Raw genomic sequence first — 25,705 nt, forward strand, 5'->3', positions numbered from 1 at the left:
CACAACTCTCAAAGAACGCACGACAAAAAGCACATCACAGGAACACACAGAGAGGGAAGTTGTGGTGAAAAGATGTCCGTATTGAAGTTTTAGACCTCCCCCACTCGAGTGACGAACAGGAAGCAGGAGAAAAAAGCTGAGTTATCTTTTATTTATATTACGCTGATGCTTAAATATGCTGAATCAGCTTTTATACTATATGATTCTTTAAAATATACACAATGATAATCTGTGAGAAAGTTTGTAGGCATAAGAACAGAATGGTGTATTGGAGCGATGGCAATGTTGCCATGTTTGTGGGTCACGTTATAAAAGCTGCACTTAATGAAACAGAGAAGGCTCTTTTCTTTTCAAGTTTTAAAATATTTATTTAGGTTTCAGAAGTGTTTACATAGAGAAATGAGAGAAAGGTCTGTCGTGATATCACTAGAATGGATTAAAGACAGAAGGAGGATCAGCCATTGTCGTCTTTAACGGTCCACTTCACCGAACACGATGTCCTGAGTGCCTGCGGGAAGAGAAAACAGATGGAAATATTAGATTGATAATAAAAGAACAAAAGATAGATCTAAAATGAAATTAAAGACATTTAAACAGCTAATTTAACATGACACATTTAACCCTTAAAAGTAGGGCTGAACAATACATCGTTTTAGCATTGATATTGCAATGTGTGAAAGCAGAATATTCACAGCGCAGGATCTGTAATGTGGATTATAGTCAGGATTATAGTTAAGCAGGTACAATAGTGGAGTCATTTCAGTTTAACCATAAAAATGAGAACGTTTATTAGTTGTGTGTTGTAAGGTATGTAACTGTACGCATTTTAAATGAGCTTAATGCATTTGGGCACAAGGATTTATTGCATTTTGTAGATTAAAAGATCATTTTATTTAATAATGTTTATAATGAAGACTATGCAACTTTATTGTTCGTCTGATTATTTTATTTCTGTACCTGAATATTGTTCATTTATACCGTTGCTCTACAGTATATATCTATGCTGCCAATTAGTCTATTATATTTCCTGAAAATGCTCTCCTCTGCTAAATCTTCCCATTCAAAATAAATGCATAAATTATTTCAAAATAGCACCATTCAAGTTATTTGATGAATTATTGCAACATAAATCACAGAAAGTAAAAATACGGCAATCTGCTTTTCCAATATTGTGCAGCCCTACTTTATATATATATTTTATTGCTATCTATTTTTATTTTTTTAAACATTGTTTAATTATGAAAGTTTGCATAGAGCTAATGAAACAAATTATATAGGTGTTTAGTGGGTTTATTTTTTTAAAGTTGTACTTTTTTATATTTAATATAACATTTAAGATATTGAACCCTTTAAAGCCTAAATTATTGTTATTTTTATTCCTATCTGATTTTATTATTTTAAAAAAGAACATTTAAACATTTTTTAATTATGAAAGGTTGCATAAAGCTAATTAAACAACAAAATATAGCTGTTTAAATTGGTTTAATTTTTAACTTGTACTTTTTTTCATATCTAATTTAAATTAAGACATTTAACCCATTTAACCTAAAGTCTAAATTATTGTTTTGTTTTATTTCTATCTATTTTTATTATTTAAAAAAGAACATTTAAACATGTTTGATTAAAAGCAAAAAGCTAATAAAATAGTTGTTTTAATGGGTTTCTTTTTTAAAGTTAACTTGCACTTTTTTCATATCTAATTTAAATTAAGACAATTAACTCCTGAAAGCCTAAATTGTTTAGTTTTATTTCAATCTATTTTTTTTTAAAAAACAACATTTAAAAAAATGAATTATGGAAGTTTTGTTGAGTATAATGTTTGATACTTGATCATTTTTCTAGTTCATGTGTCAAATACTAATGTTTTCAAACAACAAATATAAAACAGATCTTAAACTTAGTTTTTATTTTTCAGCAAATTAAATTTTTTTTTTTTTTTTTACAAATATTTACAAAATTTATAATAGTTTAGATACTAAAACATTTGCATATTTAGAACAAGAATTATTTGATGAAATTTTAAAAAGATTTTCCATTTATACCTCCAACAACTGTCATTTAAGCAACAACAGGTTTTACCCACTGCTCTGCAAAGAGTATTGTATATGATATGATAAATGTGATAAACTTAGTAGGATATGTCATATAATTTCTCAAGTACAGGTTTAAAAAGCTAGTGAATATTTACATAAACACATTTGTTATTAGAAATGTTAAAGTGCACGCAGGTCTTTTAGCATATTTTATAAATGTATTTTTGTGCAGACACCAAAATTATATAGTGAGAATGTAGAGCTTAATTTCAGGGAGAAAGGAGGAAATAACTTTAGTTATTATGTTTAGTTATCCTTGTCCTGGCTTTGGCCTATTTTAGTCGGTGAAACACATTTTACATGTAGTTAATGCAGCAAACAGTTCATTAGTTAATCACAATCAGTGCTTGACATTAAAGCTGCGGTTACATTAGAGTTTGAGCATGCGATATTCTGTCGTGCGGCGCTGAGAAAAGGGGCGGGATTAAACAAGTTTATTAATTACATTTTATAAAGCGAGCGATTGCTCCATGTTTTAAATTTCGGTCCAGAGATGTCATTTTTTGATCCTTGATTAGTCTCGCGCAGTCAAGAGATGCGATTTCGCAGGTCAGAGTTTACCAAGCTTGAACTTTGCACCGCAGCAGCCTGCGAAATTTGACGCATGACCCTGTGTTTCCGGTCTGACGCATTCGCGTGCGTTAGAATGGAAGTCTATGGGAGGAAAAGCCCAGTGTGACAACAGCTTAATACACAGGTAGATTTCAGCTGCTGCAGGTTAGACAGCCACTCCCACTAACCACTTTGACTGGTTGAAAACAACTTTTTAAGCTAGTTTAGAATTGAGAAGCAGCAAAAGAAAGCAGGTGAATACAGAATGAGAGGATGATCACGCGCATGGTGAGACACGTTGGCTAACATGTATAAATTTGTAATCCTTTTCACTACTGCACATAATAAGATTTTCATCTGCTTTCTTTTGCTTAGTTATATTTGGTGACATGGTTTCATTATAATCATTTACAATCACATTACTCTAATAGGAGATTAACTTAATTTATGAAGAGTTAACTGGTGACCTGGGACCTGTGCATAGTTTTAGATTTAGATGGGCAACATGGCCGTAATTTTTTTTTTAAATGTCAATTGTTTTGTTAAAGAACATTTTTGTTAAATAAAATGTGTATAAATTCAGCTATTTTTTCTTTGTTTTGACACATTTGAAATTTGTGGTGAAGAAATAATCTTTTAAAATAAATATTTGATAAATACTCAGCATCTAGCCCTGAAAAATCATGTGAAATAAAAACTAAATGCAATGCGACACGATGAAACCACAACCCATTAGCTCATCTTCACTGATCAAGGTCATACACGACCCACAAAAAGGCTAAATGAATAGAGGCATGTGGACACAATTTAAATCAAGTAATTTTAGCATTCAAATTTATACATATAAAATATATTTTCCCCACAACAAAATTGTGCTAGTGAAAATGGCGAGTGACTAGTAACCTTGGAAAACTACAAGGCACAGTAGACATAAAAAAAGTTAATGTCAAGCCCCGATTACAATTATTTACCAATATATATATATATATATATATATATATATATATATATATATATATATATATATATATATATATATATTTTTTTTTTTTTTGATTTGAGAAATGTATTTCACCTAGAAGCACAAATGAAGAGAGTACACTTGTGTGTGGTTTATTTTCATCTAATACTTTTTCTATTTTATTATCTGCTTATATAAATGAACGCACTTGCAGTACCACTTAATGACAATTGCTAAACAGAAAACATTGCTCCAAAAATAAAACTATGAAATTCATCAGAGAAATCTGCTCTCCGACCACAAATCGCAAACACTAGTCGAGATCAACGTTTGGATTTATTACAGTTTATCACTGACATTGATTAATGACAGATTCAGTCAAAAAAAAATGTTCTTGTTAAAACAGTCTGTGATATTTTGCCACCTTTTCTCTACAACAGAGATTTTGATTGAAATTTTTTGAAGCTTTTATTCTCAACTCTATTGTATTCTTGCTTTTCTCCTCATCAACAATACTGCATGTTTATATATATATCATTACGAGGAAGCAGTTCTTCATCATAGATTTTAAAAAATGAGTTGAAAAACAGATACCAGGAAACAGAAGTGTGATTTCTAACAACTACAGTGTGAAAACGTCCATCTTACCGATGATCGCCACCACATCAGCAAGCATGTGTCCTTGAGACATTCTGTCTAAACCAGCCTGATGGACAAAACAGAGAACATCATCAGCTTACCATTAGGATTATTATTAGTATTACTATTAGACAGATAAATTGATGGATATACAGACAGACAGACAGATATATAGACATACACAGATTTACAGTCAAAGACAGACAGACAGATGGATAGATAGACAGACATACAGATATACAGTTGAAGTCAGAATTATTAGCGCCCTGAATATTTTTTCAACATATTTCTAAACATAATAGTTTTAATAACCTATTTCTAATAATGGTTTTATTCTGTCTTTGCCACCATGACAGTAAATAATATTTGACTAGATATTTTTCAAAGACACTTCTATACAGCTTAAAGTGACACTTAAAGGGTTAACTAGGTTAATTAGGTTAACTAGGCAGGTTAGGGTAATTAGGCAAGTAATTGTATAACGATGATTTGTTCTGTAGACTATCGAAAAAAAGTTAGCTTAAAGGGGCTAATAACTTTGACCTTAAAATTTGATTTTAAAAATTAAAAACTGCTTTTATTCTAGCCGAAATAAAACAAATAAGACTTTCTCCAGAAGACAATATATTATCAGACATACTGTGAAAATTTCCTTGCTCTGTTAAACATCATTTGGTAAATATTAAAAAAAAAAAATTCAAAGGGGGGCTAATAATTCTGACTTCAACTGTATATATGGACAGACAGACAGACAGACATTTATTCAAAGTCTTTTTATTGGGATTCACAGATTTTTACATAAACTAATTCTACAAAACATAAAGAATATTAAGTTAAAATATATCATTAACAATGAGTTAAAAGTTCTGTTAAAATGATTTAATTACCAAGTGTGCAAAGCCGGGTGCTTTAATCTTGCAGCGGTAAGGCCTGCTGGAGCCGTCAGACACCAGATACACACCAAACTCCCCCTGTGGAACAGAACTAATGAGTTTGACTTGTACAAAGGTTGCAAAGGTAAAAGGTGATCAAACACCATTTTTGATTCTTATTGCTGTAAAGTCTGAGTTTCAGGACAAGACACTGCAGGCAGATATGGTAAACAAAAAAATCAGTATATCATACAATACTTAGCTGATTGACTAAATCAGGAATTGTAGGAATTGCAAATCTTTGACAAGTTTTCTAAAATGTTGTTTAAATTCTTTTAATAAATATAAATGTGCTAATTCGCACATATTTTAAGCACAACAATCTGAAAGCTGGATAAAGTCTGGTTAAACATTTAAAATTCTTAATTTTGTTTTTAGATATACATTATACTATTCTTACAGAGGAAATTTTGATAACTACTTAAAATCACCCTATAATTAAGAAAAAAATAAAGAACAGATAGAAAAAAAGACAATTTCAGAAATTAGTCACAGAATAAATTGTTGTGTATGATCAGGAAAATTGTCATGACAAAAAGCCTTTAATGTTGTAACCAATGTTCATTTTAATTGGTTACAAAGAAAATAGGTCTTTAAATTAATTTCCATTGAAAAAGTCGATTAAAGGATTAAGGTTAATTATTAAATTAGTGACTTATAAAGCACTTGCTTTAAATACTACAAATACACTCAAAATTTCTGTAAAAATCAATTTAGAGAAGCTGCATACTTTGTTAATATAAATATATTTCAAAGAATAAATCTGTTTTTAAACTAAAGAAAGTTACATTTATTAAGATGATCGCACATACTTAAACAGTAAATCCGAAATCAGTTCATGACAACAGCTCATGACAACAAAGGGCCAGACAGAATCAGCAGACATTTTTTGCTATTTCTGCACAGAATTTTCGGAATGATTTTGGCAGTATCATACCTAAAAGCTTAATAAATGAAAAAAAAAGTGATACCTTTTTAACTTATATGTATATTTACAATGCAAATCCAATTAGATTCACTTTATTTGGTAAACAAAGCAAGTCTCTCATATAATATCTCTAATAAAATACAGAAAATATTTACTTTACAAATTATGTTGTAAATAAATCATATAAATATTTTCATATTAGACAATATTATTACTGAAATAAATTTAAAAACTGAATAAACATGAATTTACAAACATTTGCACAGGTCAACAGGTAAATAAACAAAATTATGATGGGCTAAAAATTGGCGGAATTCTGCGCGCGCAGATTCCGTGTGGGCTTACATATGACAAACACCCAAAGAAGCTAAAGCTGATTTTGTTACTTAGATATTTAGCATAATAATTACTAACAACAATAACAATATTATATTTTAACTAAAGAAGATCAAGTCTATCAGATGCTTAAGAAACAATGAATCAAGCAAGTAATTATTTAATGACAACATATGAGTAAAAAAGTTGAAACATTTCAGGTTTTCATACAAACGATGTTACATTTTCTTTTTTGTTGAGCACAGGGCTGCACAATATACCGTTTCAGAATCGATATTGCAATGTGATTATGTGATATTCGCAATAGTCCCATCATGAGTATACGCAATGTTGAATGTGGATTATAATTCATCATTTCACAAGTGTTTTTTGAGGTCAGTGTGTAGGTTTTGAAAGCATTGAAGCATGAAAAAAATGTACCGCTTGTAACTTTAATAACGCTAAATTCTATTGAACTGTTTATAAAACGAAGACTATGTAGTATTATTTAACACTAAATTATTCAACTACTGTATACCTGAGTACAGCTACATTACTGCTTTTAATTCAAAACATTCAGTTGTGGTTTTTTTTTAATAGTGGGTTATAATCGCACTAAAACGTATCAAAAGGTTTTTACTACTTTTCTGTAACCGTAGTAGTGCTGTGCGTGATTTGTTTAACCTTTAAAGGTTACGTGCTGAGTGACTGACTGGCGGACTGACAGGTGCGTGATGCGTGAGGCCAGCAAACACGACGTATAGTCGTTTCTCCTTACTTCAGGACGCATTAATGCCGCTCTGTAGGTCTATTAGAGACATTTTTAAATATTCCTAGCAAATATATAAATGTTGTAGACATACTTGTTACATAAACGCACTAAATCGCACTTTAGCAGTGTTTATTTGAGAGTGCACAAGAAGATTTGCGCTTGAGCAGTGTATATTAGAGGGGGCGTGCAAGAAGTTTTGTGCACGACCAGAGGAAATCGGCTCGCAAGCAAAGAGATTCGTTTGTTCGTAAGCTATTACATAAATGCGATCACGACTTGTAAGACTGCGCCCGCGACATTTGTCATTAAAATTACGCCACAGGTAGTTGGTAGATCAGTGTAAAAAAAGGACTCCCGCCACAGCTGGAAAATATCTTAGAGAAAACACAGTACAGTTTATCTCAGAATAAAAAAATATCACAATGTTAGATTTTTCCAATATCGTGCAGCCCTAGTAGAGCAACTCTATTTGTTAAGAAAAAATGTAATGTTCAATAAATGCATTAATTATTCAAGTACAATTAAATAGTTAAAACGCCTAAATGACTGTCTGATTCAAATTTACAGAATGACAAGCAAATAGAAACAGTTTTAGTGAGGTAATTAGAAATTATTACTTTAAAATAAAATAAAAAAGAAACAGTACACAACACATAGTAACTGAAATATAAAAAAAATTGAATTTTGAAGTATTTATGTGCATTTTAGATGTTTTCTTTTAATTAGACTGAAAAAATTACTTAATTTCACAATTGACAGGTGCATGAATAAAAGTATTTGCCAGCAGTGTCTCACAATAATGGGTCAATCAGTTTATTCTCTCATATAACAACACATAAGTGTCAGAGTTCTGAGAATCAGACAGACATCAGTTGTGCAGTTATGTTGAGGCACTGCTGAATAAAAACAGTACCACAAAGACAACAACTTCACAAAGCCACATTCCCCACGTGTGCGTGCCAAGTTTAATATTAGCCCAAACCTCACCAAGCTGGATGAGATGATGACCATAAACCACTGAACAATGACGTGACCCACACTCAATCTTCCCCTGTGAACAGAGCTGGTGTGTGTGTTTGATTGTTGTACTCACCTTGGGTGCCTCTATAGCAGTGTATGTAGCTCCTGGAGGAACCTGATAGCCCTCAGTGTACAGCTTGAAGTGATGGATCAGAGACTCCATTGACGTCTGCATGTACACAAGATGAAAAGGGGGGTGTTAGATGTTGGGAAAAAAATGTTTAAAGCCCTTTAGTTGAGAGTAAAATATGGTTTATGTTTGTACACTTTCCTCATATAAGCATGTGGGATAGTTGCAAACAATTCTGTCCTCGTTTATTTTCCCTTCAGTTGTCCCAAACATGTTTGAGTTTCCTCCTTTGGTGAACATAAAGGAGGACAGCTTAATTAATGTTGGAAGTTGGTAACCATTGAGTTCTGTAGTGTTTTTTTTCTAGGGAAGTCAATGGCTACTGATTTCCCACATCCTTCAAAATAACTTATTTTGGGTTTAAAAGACCACCTCATGAAGGTTTAAAACCACTTGTTTGTGAGTAAATGTATTATTTTGTGTCAATAAAACAGCTGTTAGACTTCTTACTGACTCGTAAATTTGACAGATAGACATACAGAATAGTTAAATAGACAGCTAGACAGACAGACAGACAGACAGACTAAATAAAACTCCTTCTACACAACGTAAAGAATATTATGTGAAAATAAAACATTAAAAACAAGTAATTAATTCTATTACAATTATTACATGATGAGCATATTACCCCCATCTTACTCTCTCAGCACTGGTTGCGTTTTAGAATAGTTTAAAATTTGACTCTGTTTTTAAGTGGTTAAGTGGCACCTTCTTGTCTTTCTGAACTTGTGACTGTTAACATATCTGCTAGATGTTTAAGGTCATCAAGTCAGAAATTGGTAAAAGTTCCCAGAAAAGCTAAAAACAAAAAGGGAGACCGGGCCCTTTTCATTGTGGGCCCCAAATTGTGAAACGGTCTCCCTCTTTCTATTAGAATAATCTCTAGTGAATCCGTGTTCAAGGGGAAACTGAACCTTCACCTTTTAGAAAAGGCTTTTAACACCGGAGTTAGCTGAGCTTGCTGTTTTTTAGTTTCATGTTGCTTGTATTTTGTGTTGTTTTATTCCTTTGATCTTCTTTAATCATTTTTAACACAATTTGTGTACAGCACAATGGTAAACAACTGTTGTTATACTGCGCTTTATAAATAAAGTCTAAGTCTAAAGGTTATTGCATACTGAATCTGAAATTTTCCATTCATAATTTTCTTAAGTTAAAAAAAACTATTTCGACCTCACATTGTGTGAATCGTATTCACACACTGCCTCCAAAACTTTCGTTCGTCATTATAATTTTTTTTTTACATGTAAAAAAAAAAAAAGAAAATGGACCCAGGTTCAATTTTGTTTATATTTTGCATCTAAAAAACGCTTTGAGAGATGTTTTAGCAGTTCAGAGCCACTGTACAAGCATTTCCTGAAATAAACTTTGCATTTCCGAGTAATCATAGCGCAGCTCTTTGATAATGATCCTCTAATGCAGTATTGGATGAGCACCATAAGTAGCCTATTCCTCTTTCTTTTTCTACTTTGGACAAGAGAGGAGAACAATGCTTCACTGCTTAAATTGACTCTGAAATGTTTTGTGTTTTTTCATAATGGATTAATTAAAATGCATCAGACTCAGTGAGCAAGTTTTTTTTTAACATGACTACTTTATATGAATACAAAAAAATATGACTATGAAAAACGCATATGAAAATTTCGGACTTCAGTGTGCAAAGACCTTAAGTGTATCGGATGAAGTGTCAAGTCTGAGTGATTTACATGTTAAGTCAATGCAAAGATGCGAATAGACATCCTGCGGCACGATTGACGCATTTTGCGTGAAATAACCAATGGTTCATAAAACTGGGCTCGGCTTAGTCAGAAGCACCGCTGTTGGTCTCCATCATCCAAATATAGTTTTTGGAGGAGTTGATGAACTTACAGAGCTGGGAGCACCTCTGATTGGATCTAGTGGACTCAAATCCATGTCTATTGAGAAGTGAATTTGACGCGAATGAATTGGATTTGATGAGTGAATGAAGCAAATAAGTGCTCAAGCATCTATTTACGCTCGAACAGCACAATTCATTTGCGTGTTCCCCATCTGGTGTCAACACAGCATAAAAATTATTCCTTTTATGTTACATAATTAAATCTGTGATGTTTTATTAAGCATATCCAAAGGCCAGTTCACACGGTGTGATTTTTTTATAATCCTGAAGGAATGTAGCATGTCAAACTGCACGAACATGGCTCTCATTTCACACTGTATGATCTCAGCCGTCGTAATGTCAGCTTGAACGACAATGAAGATGCGCCATACACAATAGAAAATGCCCCCAGAGTTTAACGTCATCCACCTGTGACACTTTCACTATCATGCGTTCTGAAATGATTCCTCAGAGCAAACATAATCTTTCTGTAGTGGCAACTTTGCACACAGCGTGTCTCAATGATAAAACCAGGAAAAAAACTGTTTTGACATTTCCCTGCAGTCATTTGGATTGTAGCATGGATTGTGTCATCAGATTCTGCGCTCCTATTGGTTCTTGGATTGACACTTGGTTGTCACACTGCAGGAAAGTGTCTGAAAGTGTTTGACACTGACAGAAATTTATTGGAGGAAAAATCAGATCGCAACAGGCACTAAGCGGCTGTCAGTGACCACAGATTTTAGTCTAGGATTTCAGGAATCTTCTATGACTTCCCAAATTTTTCTTCGATGACAAAATCGTGGCTAAAATCTGATCGTGTGAGCAGGGCTTTAGAAATTAAAAAAAAAAAAAGTTAATCTACACTGCAAAACAGAATAAAAAATCTTATTTCAAACCTGAAAACATTATTATTTTACTCCTTGTGTTTGATCAAGGTTGGAGCTAAACTCTGCCGGTAGGTAGATCTCCAGAAACAGGGTTGAGCACCACTGCCCTAAAATGTCTGAACAATAGTGCATATCATTTTTATATGCTTTAGAATTTCTAATGTTCATTATGTAATATGCAGTTTTAATGGTAAAAATAAACAGTTCAAAAGTCTGAATACAACCACACTCTTGAATCATAAGACATGCAAACATCTATTGTGAATTTAACAAGAAAATAAATAAATAAATAAAAAACACTATGTAAATGTGATGATACCTTTTTGTTGAAACCATAAACATGTTTCTGTTGTGCAAAACTAATAAGCAGAACTGCATTTGTGGTTAATAAATTGCATGTCTTGCAAAAGCTCACTTCTGTGTTAAAAAAAAAAAGGAGGGAGATGTTCGGAAAGACTTCTTTAAAAAAATGAATCACTTGGTGGCATTACCTAAATAGCATCACACTGCACCTTAAATAAGTGTGTCTAGCATGTTGAAATAAACATTAAAAAAATCAGCTTGTTGAGTGCAATATACATTGGCAAGCATATCTCACCTTCATCTCAGATCTCTTTGGCGGGGCTATTTTAGCGTCATCAACCTTAATCTCGCCAGGAGGCATTTTGTTGAGACACTGATGCATGATACGTAGAGACTGTCTCATTTCCTCCACTCGACACAGATATCTGAAAATGGTCATATTTGTCATTAATGAAACCTTAAATAAAACAAGCATGGGAATATTTAATTCTCTTCCAGTGTTTGAGAGCAGCACATCAATGCAAATAATCTTTGACAGTTCAATATGATTAATAAATTCCTTACTTTCCTATTTGCCTTCAAGCTTTCACGAGAATGTTTTTTTTTAACACATTTCTCACGTGATAACATCAGCCTATGTGGTCTAAAACTAATTTATACTCTGTGGTTGTCGTTTCCTGTCATTCTGGGCTTTATGAAGTAGTTTACTCAAACTAAAACACTGACCTGTCGTAGCAGTCACCATTTGTTCCAATGGCCATATCAAACTCCACCTCATCGTATTTGTCATATGGTTGACTCTTCCTCAGATCCCATTTAATGCCTGATCCCCTGAGCATCACTCCACTGAAAAAAGCCAAGAAAGATCGAGTTAAACAGTGCAAACATATACTATACAGTTCTGTGCAAAAGTCTTAGACCCCCATTGGAGTGGATGTTCTAGCAATCGTAAAATGAAGTCAGAATTATTAGCCCCTCTTTGATTTTTCTTTTCTTTTTTTAAATATTTTCGAAATGATTTTAAACAGAACAAGGAAATTTTCACAGTATGTCTGATATTTTTTCTTCTGGATAAAGTCTTATTTGTTTTATTTTGTCTAAAATAAAAGCAGTTTTTAATAATTTAAAAACCATTTTAAGGTCAAAAGTATTAGCCCCTTTAAGCTATATATTTTTTTTGATAGTCTACAGAACAAACCATCAATAAACAATAACTTGCCTAATTACCCTAACCAGCCTAGTTAACCTAATTAACCTAGTTAAGCCTTTAAATGTCACTTTAAGCTGTATAGAAGCATTTAAAAAATATCTAGTAAAATATTATTTACTGTCAATGGCAAAGATAAAACAAATCAGTTTTTAGAAATGACTTATTAAAACTATTATGTTTGATAATATAATGTGTTGATAAAATCTTCTCTCCGTTAAACAGAAATTGGGGGAAAAAATAAACAGGGACTAATAATTCTGACTTCAACTGTATATAATTATTTCTAGGTCCACATCTAAACATTGAAATTATATTTGAAGATAAAAACGGATCTTAATATTACAATGACGATATTGGATATTTCCATCCACCTATTTTAATGCGAATTTTGAAATACTGCATAAAAACATGCTCATAAACTTAGAAAATGTGCATTAAAAATGTATACACACAACTGAACAGCATAAACTTTTTATCTGTTAAAAAAACAGTGGCAACACATTTAGTGAATAAATTCCTGTCATCAAAAGAACTGATTTTGTTTTAACAGATAATGTGATGTCAAAAACAGGCACGATGGGTCAGCATTAAGTCAAATCAATAAAAATATATAATTACTGAATTTTGATGCATTTATTAAAAAAATTAGCCTACCCAAATCCCCTATACTGGATGTCTTTGGACTTGTAGGGGAAACCGGAGCACCCGGAGGAAACCCACGCCAACACGGAGAAAACATGCAAACTCCAAACAGAAATGCCAAGTGACCCAGCCAGGGCTCGAATCAGCGACCTTCTTGCTGTAAAGTGATTGTGCTACCCACTGTGCCACCATGATGTCAAATTTATATTTATGTAAAATTTAATTAGATAATGCTTACACCGCACTAATAATGTGAGTTTGTGACTGGCCAAGGACAGAATAAAAGTCAAGACAACTAACCTATATTCAAGTATATAGATATCGATTTTCCATGACTTTTCCAGGTTTTCCATGACCGTATGAGCCCTGATTGTTTCTTTTATTAATATTACCAATAATAAAAATAATAATAATAATAATAATAATAATAATAATGGTGACGCAGTAGGTAGTGCTGTCATCTCACAGCAAGAAGATCGTTGGTTAAAGCCTCAGCTCGGTCAGTTGGAGTTTCTGTCTGAAGTTTGCATGTTCTCCCCGCGTTTACGTGGGTTTCCGGTTTCCAAAAACAGGCGTTACAGGTGGATTGGGTAGGCTAAATTGCCTATAGTGTATGTGTGTGAATGAGTGTGTATGGATGTTTCCCAGAGATGGGAGGCAGCTGGAAGGGCATCAGCTGCGTAAAACATATGCTGGATAAGTTGGCGGTTCATTCCACAGTGGCAATCACAGATTAATAAAGGGATTAAGCCGAAAAGAAAATGCATGAATGAATATATATTAATAATAATAACAACAATAATTAATATTAGAGGGATTTCTGAAGGATCATGTGACTGAAGACTGGTAAAATGAAGCTGAAAATTCATCATTGAAAATCACTGAAATAAATGATTAAATTAAATTATAAACTAGCTTTAAACAGTTATTTTTAATTAACATTTTAACATTTCACAATTATTGCAGCTTTGGTGAGCAGAACACGCTTATTTTAAAACATTTAAATATCGCCAAACATTATAATAACGTTATAATAACCTCTTTTGTTAATAACCTCTTTTAGCATCCCGGATACACAACATTTTCTTTACTCCTGGGAACCACTGACTTGCATTTAAATACAGGACCAATTACATTAATATCAGAACTTTAGTAAACCTTTTTTTCTTACTCAAAAGAATGAAATGAATAAAAATCTTGGACGACTTGAGGAAATGAAAAGCAAATTTCTACTGATGGAAAGCTCATGTAATAAAAAAATAAATAAAATAATAATCTGTGTATACAAATTAGACACCTTAGCTGACCAATCACCTTCACCAATAATAAACAGATTCACCTGAAGCCATAATTAAGTGCCTCCTCAGCGCCAATGACACCAATACCAACAGTTCTGTTCTTCCAGATACGATTATTGGTCAGCATCTGAAACAATATTGTGTTCATTTATAAACATAGGAAAACATTTGAAAAAGAATCATGGATCTACACGCAAAAATCACATTTTTTGAAAAGTATTGTGAAAGCATTTTAGGGAAGTACTGCATTCGATTGGATAAAGGTTAATTGTGCAACACTGCATTGCAACATCTCAACACAAAAGAGATTAATAGACTCTACTATTAATGAAATATTAAACTAATAGTATTAATTCAATTCAATTCAGCTTTATTTGTATAGCGCTTTTACAATGTAGATTGTGTCAAAGCAGCTTCACATAAATGGTCATAGTAACTGGATCAGGGTAGTTCAGTTTTTAGTGTTTAAGTTCAGTTCAGTTTAGCTCAGTTCAGTGTGGTTTGAAGTCATTATTGAGAGTCCAAACACTGAAGAGCAAATTCATCGATGAGTAGCTTTTCAGATCCTGAACCATGCAAGCCAATGGTGACAGCGGAGAGGGAAAAAAAACTTCACCAATAGGAGAATGAAGAAAAAAAAACCTTGAGAGAACCAGACTCAGTTCGGCACAACCATTTATATATTAATATAATCTACAACTATAAAACAGATGTTAAGTATTATATTTTTTGACATTATTTATTCACTGCATTTTCTTATCTGTATTTTAAAAATTGCAGATCTATTGTCAGCATATTCACTGAATGGGTATTCATAACTTTTAATGTATATTTCACCCAAAAATTACATTCTTAAATACATTACTCCCCTTCCACTTCTTCCAACCCTATTTGACTTTCTTTCTTCTGTTCAACACAATTTAAGATATTCTGAAGAATGTTGGAAAACATCAACCATTGACTTCCCTGCCATATTTTGCTCCAATGGATGTCAATGGCTGCTTTTTCACCCAACATTCTTCAGAATATCTTAATTTGAGTTGATTAGAACAAAGAACTTCCTAAAGTTTTAGAACCACCAGGCTGAGCAAATGGTGATATAAATTTTGCTTTTGGCTGAATTATCCATTTATTGTACCAAAACTTGCACCTAGCACTAGGAAAAAAAAAAGTCATCAGATTAGGACTTGATTTTGGCAGAAACTCCATATCAAAAGTCAAGCTGGAACAGGACATTCCTTACATATTAATACTAATAACTAGCTAAATTCCCAACTGAAAGCAGTTGTAGCCGTGGTCTGCATACCTCTTCAACTTCATCAATGCGAATAGAGAAATTCTTGCACCACTCATAGATGTCATCCATGAGACCAAGAGGCATGTCCTGAAACAAAAGAGTTCAGCTGGTTATGACAAAATGGCATTATTATATTTCATCTAACCGGATAAGATGAGGAGTTTTCATCTAGCATGACAAATCAAAGTTTACCTGATGAACTCCACCGGGTCTGACATATGCAGCATGCATTCTGGCTCCAGACACGCGCTCATAGAACTCAAACAACTGAGGAGACAAAAAATTAATGGTGAATAATTTACACACAAATATTCAACAGATTAATATAATCCTTTACAGGGCTGCAACCAACGATTATTTTTTTTTTTAATAATCGATTATATATATTTTGTTTTGCAATTAATGTATTGCATACCCATACAATGAATTGTGTATTGCACAATTTATTTATATTTAAAAATATAGGCAAAAAAATAGGTAAAGGGAATAATCTAACTTTTTAGATTATTTTTCTAATCTAATTAGAAATCTAAAATCTAATCTAATCTAATCTAATTTTTTTAAATAGAAATTGTTTACAAAAACCCTGTTTGTCTGTAGAACTGCAAAGAATTGATAGTTTTAGTTCTAGTGTAAAAATAAAATGTACAATTTATAAAATGTTACTGCTGTCATAAAACTAACTATGTTTTTTTCCTATTTTTATTACTGTTATTACGACTCCCTTTTCTTGACTCTCAAAGATAAAGCACATAAACATAATTAAAATTGCAGCCATATCTTATACGTGTAATTATGATTAATTGTGCAGCCCAAATAAAAATATTAAGAACAAACTAAACATGAACATTCACTTATAGGAATATAGTAGCAAGCTACATAAATGTATACTTAATTCCAACACTGAATTCTCTTTAAATTTCATACTCACAAGAATACCACTTATTGCTTTACATATATCATTTTAAGCACACTTAATATTAAACTACAACTATGACAAAGTGATTTTTTTTTAAGTTTTAAAAATAGATAACCTTCTCTCTCTCCTCAAACATCCAAAAGAAGGGGGTCATGGCTCCGATGTCAAGGGCATGAGTGGTGATGCCCATGATGTGATTCATGATACGGGTCATTTCTCCAAACAGCACTGCAGAAAATCAATTTAACACACTTATTCAGCTGATACAGACAAACAGATACATTCAAATATTATTCCATACTCAATTGTTGTTGTTAATTTAACATCTTCTATACATTTCAGAAGTAGTAGAATCAAAAGTACTAGTAATAGTTTTTGTCTTATTGCCTTATCGGTGGCATTTGCTATATATAGGCAACCTTGGTACTAGTATCGATTTAACTGGTACTAGTATCTACTGACTAAATACTGTTGCCTCTTTAATAGATACTAGTAGTCCTTTATTAGATAACCGGTGCCTATTAAATAGATACTAGAACCTAATCAATAAATAATAGGAATCTAGTATGAAACTAAAAACTAGAAGATAGTGAATAAGCACTTGTATCTAATTAATAAGGACTAAAAGTAAGTACTAGTCCATAATAGAAATAATATGAGAAAAACAAAGTATTAGAAACAGAAAATAGATACTAATATATTTTGCAGGGGTTCATAATCTAAAGAACTTTAAAAAAAACAGTGTTCTTGTAATATTATGCTACTGTATAATCATTATACAATTAGTGGCAAACCTATATCTCAAAGACAATTAAAAATAATTGTTAAAATTAATTAATAGAAATGTATGCAAATGATAATATAGTATTTGATAACAAAAAGATTATCATAACGAGACTATTTGGTAATCTAGTTTAATGCAGTCAATGATTGTAAACCAGACTGAAAGCGTTTCAGTTTTGTTCCTCACCTCGGATCCACTGTGCACGAGGTGGAGCCTGAATGTTAAGAAGCTTTTCGACGGCTAGAGAATATGCTTGCTCATTACACATCATGGACACATAGTCGAGCCTGTCGAAGTATGGAAGAGCCTGCAACAATACAAAGATGCAAGACAACCTTTTTTATCTGCCAGTTCGTTTTCAATTAATCTAATATAGCCAGATATCCAACAACAAAAAAATGATCAAAGTCTTATTTCTTTAAAAAAAAATCCACTTTTTTTGGAAGACAACATTACATAAAGCAGAAAACAGCATAAAGCATCATATAACAGCTCAGTTCTGACAGCTTATTAATGCCTTGTTTGTAATACAAACTTTTCAGAAAGTTATGTTTAGCCTGAATTTGGCACACAGTTTATTCCAAGTGACTTACACAGCAATAGAGTATAGATTTTATCAATGTCTTTTATCAGAAGTCTGCAACGCTCTACAATTTAAGATAAAGGAACTGAAATTAAACCCAATATTTTTGCACTACTGGGGAACCATTCTACGAAGCAAGCACTATTTAAAAAAAAAAACACATATAGCCTAGCTGAAGAAATGCTGCAGTTTAAAAATATTTAGATCTCTTCCTTTCATCTGTGCATACATTCACATACATGCATGCATACTCTACACATTTTAACTGTTATTGTGTACAATTGTGCACTGCATGCAATTCCATGACATTTAATGAACGTAAACACAGTCTGTCTTTACTGTTGTGTGTGTATATATCAATATAACATTTCAAAAATATGTCAAAATGAAAAACAATAACTTTTAGCTTGAATATATTTTTGCATGACTTCAATAGCCACTATGAGAACAACAGTGGATAACTGACCTAAGATTTTGGAAACAAATTTCAATACTTGTGGTTTGTGTGGTTGTGAAGTGCTCCCTTCTTGCAGATATGATAGCTCAATAGTAGTGATATTTAGCTTTTATACAGTCAAGTCTGAAATTATTTACACACTTGGCAAACTCTGACTTAAAGTTTTTGTTCAAATGTAAATAAAAGCTGAGAAATAATTTTTCCCCCAAAATGATGCCTCTTGTACATCGTCTTATTATCTTTAGGGAGAAGCCGGGGTCATTTCTGGTCACAAAAAAAGAAAAACTTGCTGGTTAAATAAAAGTTACTTTAAGCCAGAATTTGCAGGTGTATGAATTATTTCAAGCTTGACTGTATATATTGTTAGTCATATTTACATTATATTTAGCTTTTCTATCAGCTAATTTTTTTTAATAACCAGTTTTTGTAGTGGTCATTTTGAAGCCAAATGTATTTAAAAATGTATAGTGCTGAATTGTTAGCCTTGGTTAATAGGTACAGTTTGGTTAACTGCATTTGACTTAAGTGGATGAGCATGAAATAAAGAAATGGATGCTGATAAATAGCAGAACCATAACAATAGGTGTGAAACAATGGAAAAGAAATGATATATTAGGGATGCTCATATTGACTATTTATTCATTAATGGCCCAGTATGTTCTGTATACCGTTGTTTGCATGTTATAATAAATCAATATATTAAAAATGCAATATTTAATGTGTCAGACACAAAATAGACAAGTCATCTCTATGTTTTTTTCATTATTAAATGGTAACTAAATATTAATCTGAATAAATTTATTTCTTTATAACTTTATATTAATTGTTTGGATACAGAGTAGCAGTTGTCAGTTGGGAAAATGAACCATAACGAGAATCCCTAATATATATATACATTGATAAATGCAAACTAAAATTTAAAGTCACAAACAAAATTGGACTTTGGCAAACAAATAAAAAAATTCCCTGACTTTAAATGTCTGGAATAAACCTTTTAAATCCCATGATATTCCATAAATTCCTTGACCCATGGGACACTGTAGTACAGTGTTTCTCAGCCACATTCCTGGAGAACCACCAGCTCTGCACATTTACCATGACTCTCTCTCAACTACAAGAACAGAGAACGGACTCATGTTCTTATGCAGATCAGTCTTGCAAGGTCACCTTGGATGAACGAACTCAGGAGACCACGAGGACACAGAAGGCATCCTGTGAGAGAAGCTGTTGACCTTCATGCATTTATAACGAAGAACTATTCAAACATTACAGCATTCATACAATGCGTTTATGTTTTTTTCCCTTTTCAAATTTATGTATAACATGCACAAAAACCTTACAAATATACGTTGCACAATACAAATAAAACAGATTTTAATACCAATTTCAGCAAATAAACAACCTTATTGTGTTTAAGCCTCTACTATCATGTTCATGTTTACTTTCACCTTCTCATTTAGGGAAATTACTGACATAAATAAGTTATATATATCTGAACTTGATTAATAAATCTAAATAAAATGCTGCACTTCCCACTTCCTTTAACCCATCGCAATGATTTTTGGGAATTCTCTATTGAACTCAGTGCTCAAGTCTGCATCGATGTGTCCTCTATCAAGAACATATCTGGGAGCTTTCACGCGTCCTCCATACTTGCGGTCTTGAGCTTTGGAACTTAACTTTGGCTGTTGATGATGATGTTACACGAGACTACGAGGATGCAAGATCGCTGAAGAACGCATATTAAGAAACAGCCATGTGTCCTTAACCAAACACACCTGATTCAGATCATCAGCTCATTAGTAGAGACTGAGGGTGTACTCACACTATGCTATCCGAACCATGCCCAGGCCAGTTTCCCAGTTCGTTTGAGAAGTGAGAGTGCTCTGAATCGGGCTCAGGCATGATTCAGTTGGCTGGCCCTTGCCCAGTTAGAAGAGGTGTGCAAAAGTGCGGTTCACTTGAGCTATGGCGTGGTATGCTTGAAGTGTAAGGCCCCGTTTACACTAATGCGTTTTAGTTTGAAAACGCATAAGTTTTGCTACGGTTACGCCAACCGTCCACACTACGCCGGAGTTCTCGAGCGCCGAAAACGGAGCGTTTCGAAAACGCTGGAGAGGCCGTTTTCATTTTGAAACGCTGCTGCTCCGTCTCAGTGTGGATGATGGAAAACGGAGACATCTGAAAACGGAGGCGGGGCTGCAGACGTTCGCCTCTCTGATTGGGGCTTTTCCTGAATATTAAGTAGCCTAACACACAGTTCAGTCCTGAATCTTCTCCGTGTAAGTTCAGACTTCGCAAGTTTGATCAAGGCTGCAGTCTCTTCTTCTCAGTTTGATATGGAAAAGCAGACTATACCGAGGACACGGGTAAATCTTCAAAGGGAACAGTGTACTTTATAACTTCATTCACATCACCCTGGCTTCGTTGTTTCACTTTCTCAACAATAAAATGTAAACATGATTTAAGGAACTGCCTATTTTCATTTTAATATTAGCAACTTAGACAGCAGACATGTTGAGGCGCCGTGCTGTATAAGATGAGCGTCATCTTCACTGTCTGGATATTTATAACAAAACGGAGCCGATAACAACTGCCTCCTTTCAATTTCAGTGAAAATACGAAACATCCCCTCTCTTTTGCTGAGTATCAGTTTTAAGAATCGATAATGGCCATTTTAAAAGTATAACATACAATAAGTTTATACATTATAGGAAATAAAGGCAAGCGATAAGTCAATATACAGAATGTACGTGGTTACATTAATCATTAACTTATCTTTGCGCTCTGCCAAAACACGTTACCTGAGAACAAGTAATAGATTCCAATGCCCAAAGTCAGGGAATATGTCGTTAGCTAAAGACAACAAGATGAATGAAATATCCCGTTTAATAAATATAGTGAGATTAGATCCAGCGGGAGATGCTTGATGAGAAGTCCGACTAGCAGAGCTCTCATCTGGGTAGATGGGCTGCAGCGCTTGCCCGAGAGCGTCTGTGTGGTCACGTGATGTGCGTTTTCAGCGTTTTGGTGTGGACGGAGAGCAGTTCAGAAACGCTGGGTAAAACGCGAGTGTGGACGCGGATAGTTTTCATTCTAAAACGCCGTTTCAAAACTAAAACGTACTAGTGTAAACGGGGCCTAAGAGCAAATTGAGCCTGAGCCTGAAATTGAAGACAAGACGTGACTTTAATGGACTGTTTCATATCGATTTATTAATCATTCTTACTTTTCAATGAACACAAACTGCCATAGATTATTAAAGACACAAACCCCCCACTGCACGACAGCTGCACCTTTAGCAAACCTCCTAATTCCTGCAGCACAAGGACTTTATGATTATTTATGAGCGTCAAAAGTGGCGGATCTGTTCGGCAAAATATCTAACTGTGTGTCACTGCATCCCAAACGACTAAAATGATATAACTAAAGAAATCTCCACTGTGCCGAGCGACAGCGCTTCTCTTCTGTTAAACTGAACAGCGCATCATTGATGAAGTAAGCGTGCTCATGCCCAAATGCAATATGAGTGCGGGCCATCGGGGGAGACAGGAGAGGGGACAAGCGTGCTTTGGCCCGGTTTAAGGCAACTGTACATGGTGTGAGTACGCCCTAAAAGACCTGAAATGGGTGTGACAAATAAAGGTGACATCTAAAACATGCAGTGTTGGTGGTCCTCCAGCAACATGGCTTTTTGAGAAACAATGCTGTAGTAAACTTTTGTTTTATTTAATAATAACAACAAAATAATAATAATAATAATGCAAGTATAAAAAAATACAATAAAAACTAGCAAACAAAAAAGTTGCATCACATGAGATATGCTCTATTATTTTGTACCTGTAAGTAAGTCTTGTACTCTATCAATTTCTCCGTGCCGCGGTGCAGGAGGCCGATGTGAGGGTCGCATTTCTTCACAGACTCTCCGCTGAGCTCCATCACCAAGCGCAGCACTCCATGAGCTGCAGGGTGCTGAGGCCCGAAGTTGATGGTGAGGTTGGACAAATCCTTCTGTGCTGGTGGATCCTTATCTGAAATGAAAAAATAACTTTGATGTTCTTTTCTCTCCAGAATGCTTATTTAATATGGAATTTACAAGGCTAAAATCAAACCAACCATTCCAAGGTGGAGGTGTCCATTTGGCAACGGAGGGAGAGGGATACATCACCACTCCAGAGAACTGCTCCACCCACTCCACATCTGGCTGCCATTGCTTCTGCCTGAATTGAAAGAGAGTTGTTTTAAGTTTATTCACTTTTCTACAATTATTAAAATATTTTAACAATACTAAGTCATCAACAGCAATAAACAATACACAAGATAAAATACATTAATAATAATATATAAGATTAAAATCTAAAACAGATTGTTTACTCTTGATGAATTGTAAACATTTGGAAATTTAAAAATATTTCATTTAAAGTCTAAGCAGATAAAAATCAATGTCTAATAACATTAAAATAGTGCAGTTTTTATTGCCTTTGCTACTTTATTAGCAAGGAAAAGAATATTACTTGAGTGGAAATCTAAAAAACCCAACTAATGCTTCAATGTGAATGTGTGATCTGTTTTTATATTTAAAATGAGAGAAAATTAAATAACTAATGAAGGGAATTTTATGAGATATGGCAACCTATGATCACATACTTTGAAAAAAAAAGAAGACTCTCTCCTTTAACTGATCTATATAAAGAAATTTGTATTAAACAGGTTTAAATGTGATCACAAATATTATTTGACTCCAACCGCATGTAGAAGACCACCATAAACGTCATATTGTTTATTTGTATTATCATGTAGGTATTAATTTATCTGAATTATTTTTACAATTGATATTGTCTATCTAACTGCAAATGTAAACAATACTGCAAAGGTTTTTTTTCTTTTCTCTGTGTTTTAATTTTATTTTTATTTGAATTTAACTTGTTTGTTAATTTATTTCGTCGACAAGGGTTATCATGGAAAAAAAATACAACCTTGATTGTACAAAATGTTTTGGTAAAACTTAGGAAGAAAAAAAACAAATAAAAATAGATAGATTAAAATTAATTTTAAGCATCTTCTTTAAAAAACGTGTCCAAATACTTCTATATTACTTGTTGGAAAATAGTGCTTGTGCTGTCTTACAACTGTACAAATATAAGTGCATTTGCATTGGATGAACAATTCTTAAATCAAGTGTTTTTGTTTTACATTTTCACATTTACATTTTTTCATTAAAGTAAACTAAAAACTTTTAATGTATTTTTTAAATCCAACAAACAAAAAAAGGTCATTAAAATTAAATAATAAAAACACTTTTAGGGAGCACAATACATCAATACCATCTCTAAATGTCCATTTTTTTTGAGCAGACAATGATCTGTATATACAACTTAGTTCATACTGACCTCCATTACTAATTTATTTTATTTCATCATTGCCATACATTCTAATTACAATGGGGGAAAAAAGAATGTTCTAAATCTATATAAATTACTTCTAAATTATATTCTAAAAAAGAAACGTTCCTTTGATTTCCATGATGAATGACTTAAAACATTTGAATCTACTTGGGAAGCAAAATTATTAAAAATATATGTATTTTGAAACGATATGAGAATCGAGAATATAATTGAGGTAAAGTTGTTTTTTTTAATCACACATTCGGACTCTATATTGTTTACCTCAGTACTTTTGAATAAACAGTCTGAAATCATATGCAAGTATGACTTTGATACAACATTAGCACTATTTAATAGACTGTAAACACTGTTGTCCTTTGATAGTTATGGACTGCTAATATGATTTCTCTATTTAGACTTGACAATAGTTTTTTGAAGTTATAGTATTGAATATTATTGTATATGTGAATATAAAACCAAATGTACCTTAATAAGAAGATATACACTTTATATCCATAATGAAATCAATAAAACCCTCTTGCTTTGAAAACTTCAACTAAGACTTTTGTGTCGCTATTTTTGTGGGTCATTTTACCTACAAATATTGGTGAAGATTGCAAATTGCAAAACATAAAAAAAAACAATTGTGCCATTAAGAAAACCTCAGAGTCATGATTTATCAGAGATATCAAATGTGATTATTTTGTAACTGCTCATGTTTCATAACGGCTAACGTTAGCTTCAAGCTTGTTTTTTCCCACAGCTGAACGCAAGAATGGCAAAAGGGAAAACGACGTTTAATAATAATAGAATAATACGTATGTAAACAGGTCAAGTTTGCAATATTGCACATTAGCATGCTTTTCAAAACAATCTAAGTCGCAGAAATACCGGTGGCTAAACCATAACAACAACATCACCACAAGCAAGCCGCTGCTTCACCAAACCAATGGTAAAATTGCAGTGTGTTATTGACCGTGCTGTTCGTACCTCGTCTGAATCAGAGCACAGGCTGGAGAGCTGACATTACTGTTTAATAAAACTGAAGGACGTCCGAGTCTAGAGAGCGACCTCAGCATTGTAGCCGCCATCTTCCCTTCTGTCAGCGCTCTGCTTCTGTGCTGAGAGCTTCACGGCCGCTCTTTCACTGGGGCTCTGGCGTCACCCGCCGGCAGGAGGTTTACACCGCAGCTTCCAATCCAAGACTCATCCAAGAGCCACTAGATGTCAGTCGACTCTCGAGTTTGTTTTTAAGTTAGGAATGCCTGGTGCAGTTGATGAAGCGAATTTTTAAACTTCACATTGGCGAATATTTCTAAAAAATCAAATAATTTGACAAAACATGGAGCTAGCTCAATCACATTAATATTTTTTATTATTATTGCTGGAGACTAAGAGTGATGGGGTTTCTTCTGGATCCTAGACTTTATACATCCAAAATGTCATCACTAAAGGTATGTTTGAGCAGCACCCTGTACTTTACTGATGGGAATTTTTCATCATTCAACCAAAGGTATATACATTTTATATTCATATTATATAATATCTGTGTGGGCTGTACAGAAGCCCAGTGGTTAGCACTGTCACCTCACAGCAAGGAGGTCGCTGGTATGAGTCCCGGCTGGGGGGTTGGCATTTCTGTGTGGAGTTTGCATGTTTTCCCCGTGTTTGTATGTGTTTCCTCCGGGTGCTCCGGTTTACCCCTACAGCCCAAAGACGTGCGGTGTAATAATAATAA

General features: G+C 33.4%; 1 protein-coding gene across 5 annotated transcripts; it reads right to left on the reverse strand.

Annotated features, from left to right (window-relative positions):
• Window positions 1-342: 342 nt before the first annotated feature.
• ndufs2 (NADH:ubiquinone oxidoreductase core subunit S2) lies at window positions 343-25,128 on the reverse strand. 5 transcript variants are annotated; one of them, NM_001020645.2, is made up of 14 exons: window positions 24,958-25,128; window positions 22,700-22,803; window positions 22,424-22,614; window positions 17,730-17,850; window positions 16,875-16,987; window positions 16,033-16,107; window positions 15,850-15,927; window positions 14,585-14,670; window positions 12,120-12,239; window positions 11,689-11,818; window positions 8,286-8,381; window positions 5,133-5,216; window positions 4,255-4,312; window positions 343-508 (listed from the first exon to the last, which is right to left on the reverse strand). In NM_001020645.2, exons 1-14 carry the CDS (start codon window positions 25,056-25,058, stop codon window positions 471-473), a joined length of 1,395 nt encoding a protein of 464 aa, NP_001018481.2. In that variant the 5' UTR covers window positions 25,059-25,128; the 3' UTR covers window positions 343-470. The 5 variants fall into 5 exon arrangements, 1 of the variants encoding a protein (NP_001018481.2); XR_015494773.1 differs by lacking the exons at window positions 343-508; window positions 5,133-5,216; window positions 8,286-8,381; window positions 11,689-11,818; window positions 12,120-12,239 and having other exon boundaries at window positions 4,255-4,511; window positions 14,394-14,670; window positions 24,958-25,071; XR_015494772.1 differs by lacking the exons at window positions 343-508; window positions 4,255-4,312; window positions 5,133-5,216; ... (1 more) ...; window positions 11,689-11,818; window positions 12,120-12,239 and adding an exon at window positions 12,395-13,253 and having other exon boundaries at window positions 13,850-14,670; window positions 24,958-25,071.
• Between the last annotated feature and the right edge of the window lie 577 nt (window positions 25,129-25,705).

The sequence above is a fragment of the Danio rerio genome, chromosome 7 (genome assembly GCF_052040795.2).
Source record: "Danio rerio strain M-AB ecotype USA chromosome 7, GRCz13ab, whole genome shotgun sequence".
Taxonomy (NCBI): domain Eukaryota; kingdom Metazoa; phylum Chordata; class Actinopteri; order Cypriniformes; family Danionidae; genus Danio; species Danio rerio.

Excerpts from the sequence above, each read along its gene's own strand:
- ndufs2 (NM_001020645.2), bottom strand. The coding sequence starts at position 25,058 with ATGGCGGCTACAATGCTGAGGTCGCTCTCTAGACTCGGACGTCCTTCA. Across the intron at positions 16,988-17,729 it reads TCGTGCACAGTGGATCCGAG|TGCTGTTTGGAGAAATGACC; the intron begins GTGAGGAACAAA and ends GATTTTCTGCAG. Across the intron at positions 14,671-15,849 it reads GCATTGATGAAGTTGAAGAG|ATGCTGACCAATAATCGTAT; the intron begins GTATGCAGACCA and ends ATATTGTTTCAG.